Consider the following 16,641-nt stretch of genomic DNA (forward strand, 5'->3'; position numbering starts at 1 on the left):
GGTCTCCCACCTTCACCGGAGCCTGCAAAGGGGCATCCCGGGGTACCCCGCTGTCAAGGCTGTTCTCAGGCAGCGCGAGTCCTCACCCCGTGCATCCTCGTGGGGGAATGTGACACTGGGTCGGCCTGTGCCCCCCCCCCCCCGGGGTGGCAGGACCCAGCGAGTCCTGTGAATATCTGTGGTTCAGCTGCAGAGCCAACCACCCTCGGCCCCTGAGTGGTCCCCAGTGTCATGGCATCAGCGTGAGACACCGGAATTCACACCACCCCTGCCCGGCTGGACAATCCCCACAGCAGGCCTCTCGGGGAGCACCCTCCGGCCACCTGCGGGTCTAGGAAGGTCCCATCGCGCATGTCCAGATGCCAAGACTCAGCTCAGCTCGGTTGAAGGGGCGGGGAGGAGGGATGGGGATGGAGATTGGGCAGGAGGGAAAGGAGGGTGGGCAATGAGGGGTGTGTGGGGGAAGGTTGGGCCATAGCCCAGGTAGGTAGGTGGGTGCCTGACTCATCCTGGCCACCCTGGAGCGGGTGGAGGAGCCCCCAGACCCGCCTCGGTGGTGGCAAGGCGGGTGTCCATGGTGGCTTCCTGGTGGCAGTGCCCAGGCTGGGACGCTGGCGGTGACAGTGGCACCTGCGCTGGGGAGGTGTGGCCCGGCCCATGGGTGACGCCACCGGTGACTGATCTGCCGGGACTTGGCGTCAGCAGTGAGGTCGGAGCACCTACTGTCCTCACCCCCGCTGCCAGCTGGGCCCAGAGCCCTGGCCAGTGTCCAGGGGCGGCACCTCAGTCCTCAGGGGAAGCCCACGTCACGGCATCTGTGCAGTCCCCGTGGGTCCTGGGCCTGTGTTGGCAAGGACTTGGCCTTGCTCGGGAGGGGGCTGCAGGGCTCTGTGCCCGTCACACTGGGGACCTGAGGCCCGCACCAGGGTGAGCTGCTCAGTGGGGTCCCACAGCTCAACCCTGTGGCAGCGACAGGGACGAGGGGGGCAGGTCTGGCCAGCCTGATCCCTGGGAAGACACCCACAACTGGACCCAAGGCCACCTCCTGCACTGCCTCTGGGCAGAGCACTGTTTGAGGGCATCTCCCACCTGCCTGAAGGAACAGACTCGAGGCTCACTAGGGTAGACCCCCCGGGGTCAGGCCATGCAGACATGGGGAGTAGCCTAAGGGACAGAGGGTCCCGGAGGAGGGGACCCAATGGGCGGAGTGGACAGTAGCTTTGGAGGGGAAAACTTTTCGTGGGCCAAGGCCCTGCTGTGCAGTGAGGGTGAGTGGCTCAGCCTGCAGCTTGTGAGCCCGTGGGAGGAGCACTGGGTGGGGAGCAACCCCCCAGCAACGGTTTGTCCACGTGCCAACCCTATGGACCAGCAGGCTGGAGGGACAAGGCCCCAGAAGGGGTGTAGAGAAAGGGCTGGTGGGGCTCTGGAGCTGGCAGATGTGTGTATGGGGGCACCAACAGAGCGGGGTGGGGTCCTGGCCTTTGAACTGGGGAGACGCTTTGCCCCCCCATCCTACCAGGACATAAGGTCACAGCTCCCCGTGCTGGCCATCGTGGCCCCAGGTCTGATGCTCCAGAGGGCAGGGACCACATGTGTGTGTGGGAGGCATGTTTCTGTGGGTAGTGAAGGTCACCCTGTCACTAGCACCGGAGATGCTTGCGGGAATGCCACACCCCAGCCAGAGGGAGTCAGTGGGCAGGGTCCCCCACCCCCCCAGGCAGCATCAAGGTGTGGGGAGGTGGAGAGGGCTCCTGGGCGCTTCAGGGACGGGTGGCTCAGGACCCGTGAGGGCCCACATTGCCACCTGGTGGCTGCAGGGCAGCAGGACAGACTTGGGTGCTGATTCAGGCTGGGGTGGGTTTGAGGGGTGCATCAGGGGGGCCCTCTGCTGGCAGTCTGTGCCTCCCAGGACGTCCCCGACTGCACCTGCAGCCTCAGCCCCTTCTCCTCCCAGGCGCCTCAATGTTCGTCCCCCCCCTCCACCCACATGCCCCCAGTTCAGGTGACTCGCACCCGGCTCAGTGAGACTCAGGCCCTTGTGCTCCGGCCTGACCCCTATGCTTGCTTTATTATAAAGAACAGTATCAAAATAGGCGAGGCCGCTGTCCGGAACAGAAACTCCCGGCAAACTCCGGGCTACAGTCACAGGTCTTCCCGGGGAGCCGATCCACCTTCTCCTGGGGTCTCTGTCAGGAAACAGTGGGCATGAGAATCGTAGCCGCGTCCAGCTGGGCACCCCAGTCTTCTGTCCTGGGACACCTGTCACCATCATCTCTCATTTTTTGTTACCCCCTTTTTAAAATTTTGGGCCACGCCCAGCAGAGCCCACGGCTGCCTCCTGGATCAGAGGTCACTCCTGGTGGAGCTCGGGACAGACTCCTGGAGGTGCTTGGAGACAGCGTGGGGACCGGAGTGTTGGTGTTAGCCGGATTTCACACGACCTTGCCCGTTCTTGGAAGCGGACTTTGTTTTCCCAATAAAGTCTCCCTGGGAAGGCTGGAGGGGCAGCCGCCATCTTGGCTAGCAGGTCCGTGTGGTGGAGCTGCTAGCTGGTGGGGTTCAGCTTGCGGTGTGGGCTCCTGGCTTGTTCTTTCCCAATCGTGTGTGTGGATTATTTCCTGTGCCGGAATCACCACCGGATTGGTGTCTCTTGTCCTACCCGGATTGGGGGCCTGGGAATCTTACTCCCTTGCTGGGCTAAGTAGAATACTCAGCCAAATATTTCTTTTTTTTTTTTTTTTTTGGTTTTTGGGTCACACCCGGCATCGCTCAGGGGTTCCTCCTGGCTCTATGCTTAGAAATCGCTCCTGGCAGGCTCGGGGACCATATGGGACACCGGGATTTGAACTGATGACCTTCTGCATGAAAGGCAAATGCCTTACCTCCATGCTATCTCTCCGGCCCTCAAATAGCTCACACCAGGGACCAAACCTGGGTCGACCATGTGCAAGGCGAATACCCTCAGCTGTCTGACCTCTCTGGCCCCACTTCCTTCCCACCCTGCTTCTTCTGGGGCCCCAGTGGCACCACTGTGGAAGGTGCCCTCGGCCTCCCCAATGGGTGAGACCAAGCAGAGGGGAGGGTGGACCTTGGGCCCAACAGGGGCCAAGCAGAGGGTCAGTACTAGCCTGGGGCTGGGTGGGCAGCAACTGCTGCTCTGGAGCCCCCGGTCACTCACCGGTCCCCGTGGCCGGCGTGGGGGTCGGCACGCAGGCGTCATCCGTCTCCTCATAGCCATCTGGGCACACGCACACGAAGCTCCCGGGCGTGTTGTAGCAGTTCTCATCCCGCCGCTGGCACACCTTCTCGGCCAGGGCGCACTCGTCCACATCTGCGAGCACCGAGCAGTGGGCAGGGAAAGGGGCAGCTGCTTCCCCAGGGCCTCCCCGAGGGCGGGTGGGGGTGACAGGGTGTGACCCACCCCCCTGGTCCCTCACCTGCACACTTGCCACCTTCATCCTTCACATAGCCGGAGATACACTCTTTACAGTGCTCAGGGCCCTTCCCTGTGCAGCCCACACAGGTGGAGTCGCAGTCTAGAGGAGGGGGGCATGTCAGAGGCAGGGGTTGGGGGCGCCCTACAAACCCCCTCACCCTCCCAGCTGCAGGCTCGGCCCAGGGCAGTGGCAGAGCTAGGAGGAGCAGCCTGCACACAGCCTGCATCCCGGCCTGAGGCTCCCAGCACCCCAGAAAGGAATCAACCAGGGGCCCTGCAGTTACCTTCGCAGGAGAAGGAGCCGTTCGTGTTCAGGCAGAACTGACGCTCGCTGCAGGCCGGGGACTTAACCACACACTCGTCCACGTCTGCAACACAGTGGCCGGGCCACGGTTAGGGCACCCTTGGGCGAATGCCGGTCACTGGGGCAGCGCCACCCGCACGGCCCCTTTCCTTGAGGGGGTGACACGGGACCGCTTAGAGTAGGACCCTGGGTGGGTGGGTGGGATGGGTCTGATGGGACGGGCTGAGACTGTGGTGAGACTGCGGGCACAGCGCAGCCCTACAACTGAGTGAGGTCTGGCCTGTGCGGGAGGATGGGGCTGGTTGTGGGCGGGGGCAGCACAGACCCAGAACAGTGGCCGGAGAGATGGCCAAAGGGGGAGGTTTGAGCCCAATACACCTCTCTGGTTCCCCGAGCCCCACTGAGAGCCCCAAGCACAGAACCAGGGGTGGCCCCAAAACTGGTGAAGGGGAGGAAGGGCACCCACGCCCCTCCCCTCGCTCACGCCTCTGCTCTCCCCACGCTCCTCTCCAACACGGGTCCCCACACCCCTGCCAGCCCCTGCCCTCCCCTCACCTCACCCAGGCAGGCTTCGCCCTTGCGCTCCCAGCCCACTTCGCACTGGCTGCAGTCCTGGTTGGTGGGGCCTGTGCAGGTCTTACACGACTGGTCACAGCCTGCAAGACACAGCGGGCGCTGTGAGGGGGTCCCTGTGACGAGTGTCGCCTGCCCTCTCAGTGCAAACACCAGCGAAGGGACGGGGGGGGGGGGGGGCCTGGGTTCCTCGCTGGGGGAGTGAGTGGATGCAGCTCCTGGGGCTGGTGATGCCATGGGCCACAGAGGGAGAGAAACTGGCTTTTAATTTGTGGGGGGTCACACCCCACGGTGCTCAAGAATTACTCCTGGCTCTGCACTCAGGGGTCTTTCCTGGTGGTGTTTGAGGGACCCTCTGGGATGCCAGGGATGGAACCCGAGTCAGCCGCGTGTATGACAGATGCCCTCTCCGCTGTGCTATATAGCTTCCGCCCCTATGGAGCACTTTTGATGGGGTGGGAGGACGGGACTGACTCGGGTGCCTTGGTGGGAAGGTGACAACAGTGGCCTGACAGGCAGGGCTATGCCCTGCAAGCTGGTGCCCGCCGCTGGCCGCACGTGTCCTCTGGCCCCCACGGCTGGCCAGATGGGACAAGGCTGGCACCCACCTGTGCACACGCTGTGGGTCTGGTTGCGCAGGGAGCTGAAGTAGCCGTCGCTGCAGTCCAGGCACAGCTCCCCCTTGTAGCCCGCGTGGCACTGGCAGACGCCGTCCCCTTGCCGGCTGCCGTCTCCGCCGCAGCGCCCATTCCCGCTGCAGGGCCGCTGGGAGCCGCCGGGACACTCTGTGGGCACAGATCCCGCTCAGGGCACTGGCCCCGGCGGAGGGCTGGGCCTGGGAGGGGCTGCAGACCTCGTGTAGTTGGGTGAGAGGGAGACAGAAGCGAGTGGAGGGAGCCCAGAACCAGCTGCAGCTCCAATTCCAGGGACTTGGCGCAGACCCCAAAGACAGCCCTCCGCTAGGGTGTCTGCCTTGATGCAGCTGACCGGGGACGGGCCCGGGTTCGTTCCCTGGAATCCCACAGGGTCCCGTAGGCCTGCCAGGAGTGATTCCTGAGCATCTAGCCCCCGAGCGCCGCCAGGTGTGGCCCCCAAGCAAACAGCGACGACAGCAGCAAGACAGCCCGGGTGGGGGACCAGAAGCCGGGGGGAACTCGGGCGAGGCGGCTGGGCTGAGGCCTCCCAGGGGCCCCGCAGCCACGGAGCTCGCTCGCGCGCGCGCACCCAGGCACTGCGGCCCGTAGGTTCCCGGGGAGCAGCAGACTCGCAGCGTCCGCACGCAGAACCACTCGAACAGGTCGGGGTGCTGCTTCTGCCTGCGGAGAGAGGCGGCGCGCCCGTCGGTCGGCGCTTCCCGCGGGGCGCCCGCCCCGTCCGCCCCGCCCGTCCCTCGGCACTCACAGCCGCCGCCACCAGGCCTCCAGGTGCTCCTCGTTCTCCTCCAGCAGCGCGTTGCACTCGAAGTCGCCGCCGCCGCACAGGCCCTCGACGATCTCCAGCAGGCGGACCTCGCTGCGGGCGAGGGCGAGGGCGAGGGCTCGGTGGGCTCGGGCTCGGGCCACGCTCGCTCGGACTCGGCGCCGGCCCCGCACGCCGCGGCCCCCGGCTCACCTGAACTCGTACTTGGCCAGGCGCTTCTCCTCCCACGCCGTGTTGCCGCCGCCGAAGTTCTTCTTGGCCGTGTCGGCCATGCCCTGGCGGGGCGGGGGTCAGCCGGGCCCGGGCCTGGGCCTCGTCTCCCCCCGGCCCCCGGCCCGACCCTTCGGCCCCCCGCGGCCCACCCGCCCGCGGCCCACCTGGCTGAACTTGCCCACCAGCGCCCGGCAGCTCTGGCAGCGCGACGGCCTGGGCTCGGCGGCGCCCGACGGCGGCGGCGACGGCAGCAGCAGCAGCAGCAGCAGCAGCCCCAGCGCGACCCCGGCCGGCGGGCGCATGGCGGGCTCGGCCACGGACACCGCGTCCCCCGCACGGCTCACCCGCCGCTCCGCACCGGTTCCGGCTCCGGCTCCGGCCCCGGCTCCGGCCGTTCGCGGGGATGCGGTCCCCGCGAGGCCACGCCCACCCGCCGCGCCGCGCCGCGCCGCGCGATTGGCCGCCGCCGCCCGCCCCGTCGCCGAGCCGGCCAATAGCGGGCCGCCACGGAAGGGCCAATCGGAGGGCCCCGAGTCAGCGCCGACCCGCGCGGCCGCCCCCGCGAGCCCCGCCCTCGCGCCATCTTCACTCCGGGCACGGCTCGCTCGCGGCCGAGGCACGGGCGGCCATGTCCAGTGAGGGCAAGGCTTCGCCCCCGCCCTGGCTCTCCGCTTCCGCTTCCGGTCGCGGCCATCTCGACTCCGGGCAGGGCCCGCCTCGCGGCCGGTGGGGGGGGGCCCAGGTGCTGTTCGCCATCTTACGTGAGGGCACGCGCTTCACCGAGTTCCGGCGCCGCGCTTCCGCTTCCGGCGAGGGCCGGCCGGGCCGCTGCGCTGCGAGGGACCCTCCGGGGCTGGCGAGGTCGGCGCGCGGCGGGGCGAGCAGGCCGAGGGCGAGGGCGAGGGCGAGGGCGAGATCCAGACCCAGGCGGCTGCTGGAAACCCGGCGCTGCAGGGACCCGGCCCCCGCCTCGCAGCACGTTTCGGGGTCCCCCCGGGATGACAGCGTCCCGGGGCCGCGGCGGGTCCTGCAGCTGCTCGCCGCCGCCACCTCCCGGCAGGCACAGCGCACGCCCACCGGCGAGGGGGCCTGTCCCCGCAGTCTGCTTCGGGGAGAACCGGCTGGGCGTTGGGTGCTCCTGACCGCTCTCCGCTGCACCCCGCTGGCCCAAGTGGGCCTCCTCCGTAGAACCCCGTTCCAGGGGTCCAGAAGCTGGGTCGGAGCCGCAGCACAGCGGGGAGGACGCTGGCCTTGCCCGTGGCTGACCCTTGCTCAGTTCCCGCGCCTCACGTGGTCCCCCGAAGCACCTCCACCAGAGCGACCCCGAGTGCAGAGCCAGGGACCCCGCGCACCGCAGGGTGTGACCCCAAGGCGAAACAGAAAGAATCCAGACAGACCCTCCCGAGACCTGCCGTTGAGTGACCTGTCCTTGGCCCCCCAGCACCTCCTGTCAGCCTGCTCCCTCCCAGACCTCTGGCGCTCCGCTCAGTGGGAGAGGCCGAGTCTGAGTGCGCAAGCCCCCGGGACCCCCGGCAGAGCGGCCTCTGAGCTCTCGTTCCGTCCATTCCAGATTCGCGAGTTCTACCCGTTCCCGAAGTCCCGCGAGTCTCCGTCTGCTGTGGGGTGCAGCGGGGCGCCAGGACATGGCTTCCAAGCGCAGGAGGGCCGGGAAGAGGCCGGAGAGCCGGCGGCCACTGCTGGTGCTGGTGGCCGCGGCCGCGGTGCACTTGCTCGCCTGTCCCTACACCAAGGTGGAGGAGAGCTTCAACCTGCAGGCGGCTCACGACCTGCTCTACCACCGGCTGGCTGTGGAGCAGGTGAGGCGCCGCGCCGGGTGGGCCCTGCTGCCCGCGGCCTCCCGTGACTCACGCCCGTCTCCCTGCAGTACGACCACCACGACTTTCCCGGCGTGGTGCCGCGCACCTTCCTTGGCCCCTTGCTGCTGGCCGCACTGTCCAGCCCTGTGGTCTGCCTGCTGGCCCTGCTGGAGGTGTCCAAGTTCTACTCACAGCTGGTAGGTGAGTCGCATCCTCACCGCAAGGTTGGCCGTGAGTGACCTGGCCTGGAGGGTGCCTCGTGGTGGCTCTGCCCAGATTCTCTCAACCCAACCTGGGATGTGTTGCCCGGCTGCCGGGCGGGAGCATGTGAGGCCTTGGCTCCCGCTCCCCCAGCCCCCCAGGACTTTAGACCTGTGTCACTGATGAGCAGACATTACCAGGAGCCCCTCATTTTAAGAATGCCCATTTCTGAGCCAGAGTAGTACAGTACACTTACTACAGCACACTTACAGTGGGACTCATTACAGCGTACTTGATTGATTGATTGATTGATTGGGTTTTTGGGTCATATCCAGTGTACTCAGGGGTTACTCCTGGCTCTGCCCTCAGAAAATGGCCCTAGCAGGCTCAGGAGAACATATGGGATGCTGGGAATCGAACCACTGTCCGTCCTGGGTTGGTTGCAGCGTACTTGTTACAGGTACTACAATATGTTACTACAGCACATACTATAGTATACTTAGCATAGCCCACTCATACGGGATACTTACTCCACCTTACTTACTGCAGGACATTTACTATACGGAGCACACTTACCATGGGACACTTATTACAGTGATGCAGGTACTACAGGGCACTTACTACAGGTACTTACTATGGGACACTTGCTGCAGTGTATTTACTACAAGTACTACAAGTATACTTACTATAGGCCACTTACTAGGGGGCATTTACTACAGTATACTTACCATGAGACACATACAACAATGCACTTACTGTGTCACTTGCTACCGGCACTTACTGCAGTGCCCCTTCCTGTCCCACAGTCCGGGCTGTCCTGGGCCTCGTCGTGCTCCTCGGCCTCTGGGCCTTGCAGCGGGAAGTGAGGCGGCAGTTTGGGGCCACCGTGGCCGCCATCTTCTGCTGGATGACAGCTACTCAGTTCCACCTGATGTTCTACTGCACGCGGACACTCCCCAACGTGCTGGCACTGCCTCTAGGTATGCAGCAGGGTCGGGACCCAGTGGGGGTGGGGGGCGGGGGCTGGGGCATGGGACGCAAGGACGGCACCCGGGGCTGGCCACCCAGCCTAATCGTATGTCTCGCAGTCTTGCTGGCGTTCGTGGCCTGGCTGCAGCACCGCTGGACGCACTTTATCTGGTTCTCGGCCTTCGCCATCGTGGTGTTCAGGGCCGAGCTCAGCCTGTTCCTGGGGCTGCTGCTGCTGCTCCCGTTGCTGTCCAGGCGGCTGGCGGTGTCCCAGGCCCTGCGCAGTGCCGTGCCTGCTGGGATTTGCTCCCTGGGTGAGTGCTGGTGTCCCAGGCTACGCCCTGCTCTGTGTTTAGGGGGGAGAAGCAGGGGCCGGCTGTGGGGCACAGGGCGGCCCGGGAGTGCCTGACGTGGCAGCAACCACACGTGGGTACATACCCACACGTGAGGGTTACGTGGGCAGGGCTGCTAGGGGCCGGAACGATACCACAGCGGTAGGGAGTTTGCTTTGCACACGGCCAACCTCGGACAGACTCTGGTTAAATTCCCAGCATCCCATATGGTCCCCTGAGCCTGCCAGGAGCGACTTCTGAGCACAGAGCCAGGAGTAACCCCTGAGTGCCGCTGGGTGTTACCCAAAAACCAAGGAAAAAATGGGTCAGAGAAATAGCATGGAGGTAGGGCGCTTGCCTTTCATGCAGAAGGACGGTGGTTCAAATCCCGGCATCTATATGGTCCCCGAGCCTGCCAGGAGAGATTTCTGAGCATAGAGCCAGGAGGAACCCCTGAGCACTGCCGGGTGTGACCCCCCCAAGAAAAGCAAACAAACAAGAAAACAAGATAAAATAAAAGTGTGCAGGGCTGGACTTAGCTTCTGTCCTGACCACCTGCTCTGTGCCCTCAGCTCTGACTGTCGCTGTGGACTCCTACTTTTGGCGTTACCTTCTGTGGCCGGAAGGGACAGTGTTTTGGTACAACACAGTCCTCAACAAAAGCTCCAACTGGGGTGTATCCTTCACAATGCCAGGGACGATGGGCAGTTCCCAGGCTAATGTGCCCAGGGGTTAGCGGGAGCCCCGTCACATGCACAGCTGCTCCACAGTGCCTGGTCCTGCCTCCACGCTTCCTGCCCACTGTAGGAGTCCCGCTGCTCTGTTGTGCAGGTCTGCAGCTGCCTCTGCTATCTGCAGTACCTGTGTCTGGCTGCTGAGGGGAGGCTGAGACCTGAACGGGCGCTCTCTCGCTCCCTGCCCACGTGTCAGTTCCTGTACCCATTCTCATGCCTTGCCAGTTCCCTTCCTGCACAGGCTGCATTTATTCACTTGTGGTTTGGTGGGGGGGGGTCACACCCGGTGTTGTTATGGCAGAGCCGTAGTGGGGTGCTGGGATCTAACCTGGGTTGGCTTTGTGCAGGGTAAGCACCTTCCTCACTGTGCTGCCTCTCCACCCCGTGGAGGCTTTAAACAGGCTCAGGAAGGGGGCCGGAGCAATAACATAGCAGGTAGAGCATTTGCCTTGTACACGGCCAAACTGGGTTCGATTCTTAGCATCCCATAGGGTCCCCAAGACTGCCAAGAATAATTTCACTTTTTTCTTTTTCTTAAACTTATTTTTGGTTTTTGGGTCACATCCAGTGGCGTTCAGGGGTTACTCCTGGCTCTGCACTTAGAAGCCACTTCTGGCAGCTCAGGGTACCATATGGGATGCCGAGATTTGAACCAGGGTCCGTCTTGTGTTGGCTGTGTGCAAAGCAAATGCCTTACCACTGTGCTATAGCTCTGGCCCCTTAAACATTTTATTTTTATTTTTGGGTCACACCTGGCGGCACTCTGGTTACTCCTGGAGTGCTCAGAAATCGCTCCTAGTGGGCTTGGGGGAACCATATGGGATGCTGGGATTCGAACCACTGTCCTTCTGCATGCAAGGCAAATGCCTTACCTCCATGCTATCTCTCGGCTCCCCAACCCCCCCCCCTTTTTTTTTTTTTTTTTTTTTGGTTTTTGGGCCACACCCGGCGGTGCTCAGGGGTGACTCCTGGCTGTCTGCTCAGAAATAGCTCCTGGCAGGCACGGGGGACCATATGGGACACTGGGATTCGAACCAACCACCTTGGGTCCTGGATCTGCTGCTTGCAAGACAAACGCCGCTGTGCTATCTCTCCAGCCCCCCAACCCCATTTTTTAATGAAGAATTATATTTATTTTTGGTTTTTGGGCCACATCTGGCAGCACTCGGGGTTACTCCTAGCTCTATGCTTAGAAGTCACTCCTGGCAGGCTCGGGAGACCATATGGGATGTTGGGGATCGAACCCAGGTTCATCCCAGGTTGGTCTCATGCAAGGCAAATGCCTTGCCGATGTGCTATCACTCCGGCCCCTTCCAGGAATAATTTCTGAGTGCAGAGGCAGGAGTAATCCCTGAGTGCTACTGGGTATGGCCCAAAAACCAAAAAGAAAACATGCCCAGGAAGGGGCAGAGACTCGGAGGCCATGTTCCTAGGGCAAGGGCCCCCATCCCTCTGCTAGCAGGCATGGCGAATGTGTGGGGTGCAGGGGACTGGAAGCTCTGGGGCCCTGGCTCCTTGACCAGCCCTCAGACCTCCCCAGCGCTGTGGTACTTCTACTCGGCTCTGCCTCGGGGCCTGGGCTGCAGCCTGCTCTTTGTGCCGCTGGGCGCTGTGGACCGAAGAATGTGGCCGCTGCTGCTGGCTGCCCTGGGCTTTGTGGCGCTGTACTCGCTGCTCCCACATAAGGAGCTGCGCTTCATCATCTACATCTTCCCGGTGCTCAACGTTGTGGCCGCCAGGGGCTGTGCCTATGTGTAATTCTCGCGGGTGCTGGCAGGGCGGTCTGCTGGGGGGGTCTTTGTGGCCAAGGGATGAGCCGGCGCTGGGGTCTGGCTCGGTCGCAGGAGAGGACACATTTGAGCTGTACAAGATAGATAGGCACAGGGTCCCAGGGTGTCCTGGTGATGGGCCAGGTGAGACAGGCAGAAGTGGGACTGGGGACAGGGTGGTAGTTTGGGGGTTGCAGTGAAGGGATGGAAGTGCCTCTTAGTAGAACAGGCACAAGCACATGGCTCTATATGTGGGCTTCTAGGCCCAGAGACAGCAGGTTAGGGTGGGTGTGTGTCCCCATCCTCCAGCCCTAACAGGGTAGCGGCTGAAGCGTGTGTCTGTCTGTCTATCTCCATCCTCCAGCCCTGAGAAGCAGTAGTGGCTGAACTGTTAGGGTGCCGGGCATGCAATCCTACTGGGGGGGGGGGGGTGGTACGCCCACAGGTGGGCTGCAGCCAGGCCCTGCTCGGGCTCTATCTCACCGCTGACCTATCCTCAGCCGCTTTATAGTTCAGTCTTGTGCCCTCAGTGGGCACAGGGAGTGGGTTCAGAGAAGGCGACTGTAGCCACTTCTCTCTGTCCAGTGTGGCCGCTGTCCCAGGGCTCTTTCCTGCACTTTCCCCAGGCTGAATAACTCTAGGAAGTCGTGGCTGTATAAAGCCAGTGCCTTGTTCGTGGCCGCACACCTGGCCGTGAACGCCGTCTACTCGGCCACAGCCCTGTACGTGTCTCACTTCAACTACCCTGGCGGCGTGGCCATGCAGAGGCTGCATGACCTGGTGCCCCTGCAGACAGGTATGGGAGCCTGGGGAGGTGTCGGGGCAGGCGACAGGGCTGCAGGTGGTCCTGACTGGACCATGCGTCCTCCCCAGATGTCGTCCTGCACATCGATACAGCAGCCGCACAGACGGGCGTGTCACGGTTTCTGGAAGTCAACAGCGGCTGGAGGTAGGGCCAGGAAACAAGGGTGGAGGGTGGGTGGGATGGCAGGTCGGGACTGGGGGGCCGGGTGTGCACGCAGCCTGTCTCCTTCAGGTACGACAAGAGAGAGGATGTCCAGCCCGGCGCAGGCCACATGCTAGGCTACACGCACATTCTCATGGAAGCGGCCCCTGCGCACCTAGCCCTGTACCAGGACACTCACCGAGTCCTGGCCAGCATCTTGGGGACCAGTGGGGTGACCCTGAACCTCACCAAACTGCCTCCCTTCGACATCAACTTACAGAAGAAGCTGGTGCTTCTTGAAAGGCTCTTCAGGCCTTCCTGAGGGGAGCAGGAGCTCCCCGGGAACTCGGGGTGACCCCAGCGGGGCCCAGCACTGTCTGGCCATGGTGCTTTAACGGGAAGGATTAGGGGGGCAAAGGGGTGAGGGATGCCCCCTGGTGCCCACCTGAGTGGGTATGCTACAACCCTGGCAGAAGAGCACCCCTGTGGGAGGGGGGTGAGAATAAACATCTTCATGTTTTCTTATCTGCTGGGTTTGGGGATTTTTTTTTTTTTTTGCTTTTGGGACACCCCTGGTGGCCCTGCTGGGGGTGGCTGTCTGTGGAGTCTGGTCTTGTCCTCCCAGCCATGGGCAGTCGCTCTTTCATTCCCCCTGGATCTGTGTCTTGGGCCCAATGTCTGGGATAGTGTGGACCAGGTGGTGGCCGCCAGCTCTCCTGGCGATGCCAGGAGGTGGCATCACAGCACCTCAGGTCCCAGACAGTGCATGGGGGACATACATGAGGGAGCCGTCTGCTCGTGGCCCCAGCAGCTGCTTGTTTCTGGGATGGACCCACACTTGCCATCAAGACCCCTCTACTGCCCCCAGAGCTGTTGGCAGAAGGGGCCAGAACGAGACTGTCCGGGCCGCAAGTCCTGAGTCATCTGATTCACATTTGCCCGAATCTCTGGATGTTCTGCTGGGAGGCTTCATGCCTGCCAGATAAATTTCTGATGGAGACTGACATGGGGCTACAGTAGAGCAGCAAGGGGGACCAGGCAGAGGGGCTGCTGGTACGGGGTGCACCAGCCTGACAAGGGGCATCAATCTGGGTAAGGCAGGGAAGCATTTGGGGAGAGCCATAGCCCCCCTCGAACAAGGGGACTGGAAATGCGATCCTGACCGTGGGACGGGCCTCAGCAGCTGCCTTGCAGACAAACGTGAGGCTGATTGGTTTTTGTGTTTGTTTTAGGGCCACATCTGGTGGTGCTCAGGCATCACTCCTGGCTCTATGCTCAGGGGTCATACCTGGGGGACCAGTGGGGGCTCCAGGGATCCAGTGTGGGTCTCTCCTGTACAAGGTAAACGCCCTACCCCAGTGTATTAGTGCTCTGGCCCCAAGTGACCCCCAGGTACCGTCCATATGCTACAAGAACTTTTGGAGGTCCTGTGTGTGACTAGAGCACAGCCCGGTGAGCCAGTGAGCACCCGGCACTGGTGGGAGCGTGTGTGAACAGTGGCAGGGCTGCAGTATGGCCTCAGAAACACTGCCACCAGGCGTGGGAGCCCTGCTGAGCCCCATGGCCCAACGTGTAACCTTTGCCATCACTTCAGCCCGAGAGAGGGTAAGAGACAAGATGGGGCAGTGCAGGCCACATCTGGAAGGCTGGACGACGGTGCTGCCGGCTCAGCCCATGTGTCCCTGGAGAACAGCTGCTGGGAGGGCACGCACACTCGCACTCACTGCAGTCCCTGGGGCGCTGTACTGGGAATACAAATCTGCATTGGCAGTGATGTTCTGTGAACCCTTTGCATCCAGGAGCTACTTCTTACTACTCCAGGCAGGTGCTTGATTACAAGTATCATTACCTCTGAGGCCCAAGTGGGTTTCCCCCTCGGCTTTCAGATAATCCACTGTCTTGGATTTTCTGCGATTTTCGCCCTCAGGTTTGGGTTTCTGTTATTCCCAACTTTTCCCACTGGTGGGGGTGGGGAAGGTTTGCAAATATATCCATACACCTGTAGGCACTGCCTGTCTGCCCTCTGCCCACTCCTCCGCACATCAGCCTTCTTCGCACCTCAGACACCCCTTCCTGCAAGTCCTCCCCCACCCCAGGCTCCTGTCAAGGCTTTCTGGTATCTTCTGTCCTCTCCTGGGTCCGATCATTACATTATATCCACCTAGCTGATCTGCACTTTGGTTTGCAATGTTCTGTTCTCTGCCTTCTCTTCAAATCAAAACTTGTTTTTGTTTTTGTAGTGGGGGGACACATCTAAGTGGTCCTGGGGAGTCACTCTTGTGGTGCTGGGACGAGGGAGGTCATGCAGTGATGGGGACTGAACCCAGACCTGCACACACAACCAGTGCCCATCAGAAGACAACAGGATTTGTACCCAGAGGTATTCCGGACCCAACAGCTGTGATTCCTGCTCTGATCGTTTCTCAAGAGCTCATGTCCAGCTGGAAGGTGACAGTTCTGGATCTTTTCACTGAAAGAAAAGTCACTTTTTGGAGCCAAAGTGACAGTACAGTGGATAGGACATTTGCCTTGCATGCAGCCGATACAGGTTTGAGTCCCAGCACCCAATATGGTCCCCCATGTCTGCTCAGAGTGATTCTGAAGTGTAGACCCAGGATAGAGTCCTGAGTACTGCCAGCTGTGCCCCCCTTCCCAAAAAATATCCGCTTTTCCTCTGGACAAAGGTAGATGAAGGCAGGCCAGGCCAGGCCTTGGTGCCACAGGGGCCAAGGGCAGCTGTGTGGGTTCAGGGGTGGCTGTCGGCTCTGGCTTATCCTTTTGGGGGGAAGTTCATACTGGTAGGCACCTTGCCCAGAACCAGCCACACACAGGTTCTCAGTTTCCTGGAGTCCTGACCCTATCAAAAACTTCTTAAATCTTTAAAAAAAATTTTATTCATTTATTATTAATTTTTTTTGGGGGGTGTCACATCTGGCAGCACACAGGAGTTCCTCCTGGCTCTATGCTCAGAAATAACTCCACCCCATATGGCAGTGGTGGCGAACACATGGCTCTCAAGCAGCATGATGCGACTCCCAACCAAAATGAATGCGGCTCTTTGCCTTTTATTTTGTCTGCTGTGGCTCTTTGCCAAGTTTGGATTTTGTTCTGCTCCTTCTGAGGGACCTGAGGAGAGATCTCCGAGCGCGTAGTCCCGCCCCCAGGCTCCTGTCTCCCATCCCTCTGAAACAACTGCATGGGCCAGCGAGCGGGGGTGGGGGGGACGGGACCCGTGTGTCACATGTTGTGTCACATCTTGCCGTTAGTTCTTAGTGTGGAGGACGCAGCACACCCTCACCATCACTGCAGGATTTTGACCCTCACTCAAAATGGCAAAATGCAATATGTGTTTAATAGATTGTTAAAATTATATGCTTTTGTGGGAGTGTTTATCTGTTTTGGTAGGTCACTGCACTGTGTGGCGCTCTCAGTTTAAAATTTTGGCTCTTTGTGTCTAACTTGTTCGCCACCCCTGCCGTATGGGATGCAGGGAACCGAACCTGGATCCATCCTGAGTTGGCCGCTGGCAAGGCAAACACCCTGCTGCTGTGCTACTGTTCGGGCCCCTATCAGAAACATTTCTGCCAGGCCTTTGGTAGTTCTGGGGAGGCTTGTCTGCACCGCTGCTGCCTCCTGGGCAGAGGGTAAGGGAAGAGAAATTTTTTTTAAGTTTTTTTGGTCACACCTAATGATGCTCAGGAGTCACTCCTGGCTATGTATGCACTGAGGAATCAATGCTTGGTGGTGCTCGGAGCACCATATGGGCATATGGGATGCCAAGGATCAAAGCAGGGCCAGCTTTGTACAAGGCAAGCCTCACTGCTCTACCACTCTGGCCCAAGGGAAGGAGATTTTAACTTTATTCATTCATGGAAATGACATGATTCCTGAGGCTGATCCACAGAATACATAAAACAGTCCAGACAGT

General features: G+C 61.4%; 2 protein-coding genes across 2 annotated transcripts; one reads left to right on the forward strand and one right to left on the reverse strand.

Moving 5' to 3' along the window:
- Nucleotides 1-2,042: 2,042 nt before the first annotated feature.
- CRELD2 (cysteine rich with EGF like domains 2) lies at nt 2,043-6,247 on the reverse strand. The gene is made up of 10 exons (XM_049771657.1): nt 6,110-6,247; nt 5,925-6,007; nt 5,715-5,825; nt 5,538-5,629; nt 4,922-5,098; nt 4,301-4,396; nt 3,721-3,804; nt 3,438-3,536; nt 3,179-3,331; nt 2,043-2,186 (listed from the first exon to the last, which is right to left on the reverse strand). Exons 1-10 carry the CDS (start codon nt 6,245-6,247, stop codon nt 2,143-2,145), a joined length of 1,077 nt encoding a protein of 358 aa, XP_049627614.1. The 3' UTR covers nt 2,043-2,142.
- Nucleotides 6,248-7,545: 1,298 nt separating this feature from the next.
- Nucleotides 7,546-13,234, forward strand: ALG12 (ALG12 alpha-1,6-mannosyltransferase). Its single transcript, XM_049771605.1, has 9 exons — nt 7,546-7,762; nt 7,831-7,963; nt 8,770-8,943; nt 9,052-9,246; nt 9,837-9,940; nt 11,529-11,752; nt 12,394-12,563; nt 12,641-12,716; nt 12,804-13,234. The coding sequence occupies exons 1-9, from the start codon at nt 7,589-7,591 to the stop codon at nt 13,033-13,035; spliced, it is 1,482 nt and encodes a 493-aa protein (XP_049627562.1). The 5' UTR covers nt 7,546-7,588; the 3' UTR covers nt 13,036-13,234.
- The last annotated feature ends 3,407 nt before the right edge of the window (nt 13,235-16,641 follow it).

Source organism: Suncus etruscus, chromosome 4 (assembly GCF_024139225.1).
Source record: "Suncus etruscus isolate mSunEtr1 chromosome 4, mSunEtr1.pri.cur, whole genome shotgun sequence".
NCBI classification, from domain to species: Eukaryota; Metazoa; Chordata; class Mammalia; order Eulipotyphla; family Soricidae; genus Suncus; species Suncus etruscus.

Bases quoted from the DNA above. Each gene is read 5' to 3' on its own strand.
- ALG12 (XM_049771605.1), top strand. From the start codon at position 7,589: ATGGCTTCCAAGCGCAGGAGGGCCGGGAAGAGGCCGGAGAGCCGGCGG. The intron at 7,964-8,769 runs GTGAGTCGCATC...CCTGTCCCACAG, and splicing joins GTTCTACTCACAGCTGGTAG to TCCGGGCTGTCCTGGGCCTC. The intron at 9,941-11,528 runs GTATCCTTCACA...ACCAGCCCTCAG, and splicing joins ACAAAAGCTCCAACTGGGGT to ACCTCCCCAGCGCTGTGGTA.
- CRELD2 (XM_049771657.1), bottom strand. From the start codon at position 6,247: ATGCGCCCGCCGGCCGGGGTCGCGCTGGGGCTGCTGCTGCTGCTGCTG. The intron at 5,630-5,714 runs GTGAGTGCCGAG...CTCTCTCCGCAG, and splicing joins GAGGCCTGGTGGCGGCGGCT to GCAGAAGCAGCACCCCGACC. The intron at 5,099-5,537 runs GTGCGCGCGCGC...CTGTGCCCACAG, and splicing joins CTACGGGCCGCAGTGCCTGG to AGTGTCCCGGCGGCTCCCAG.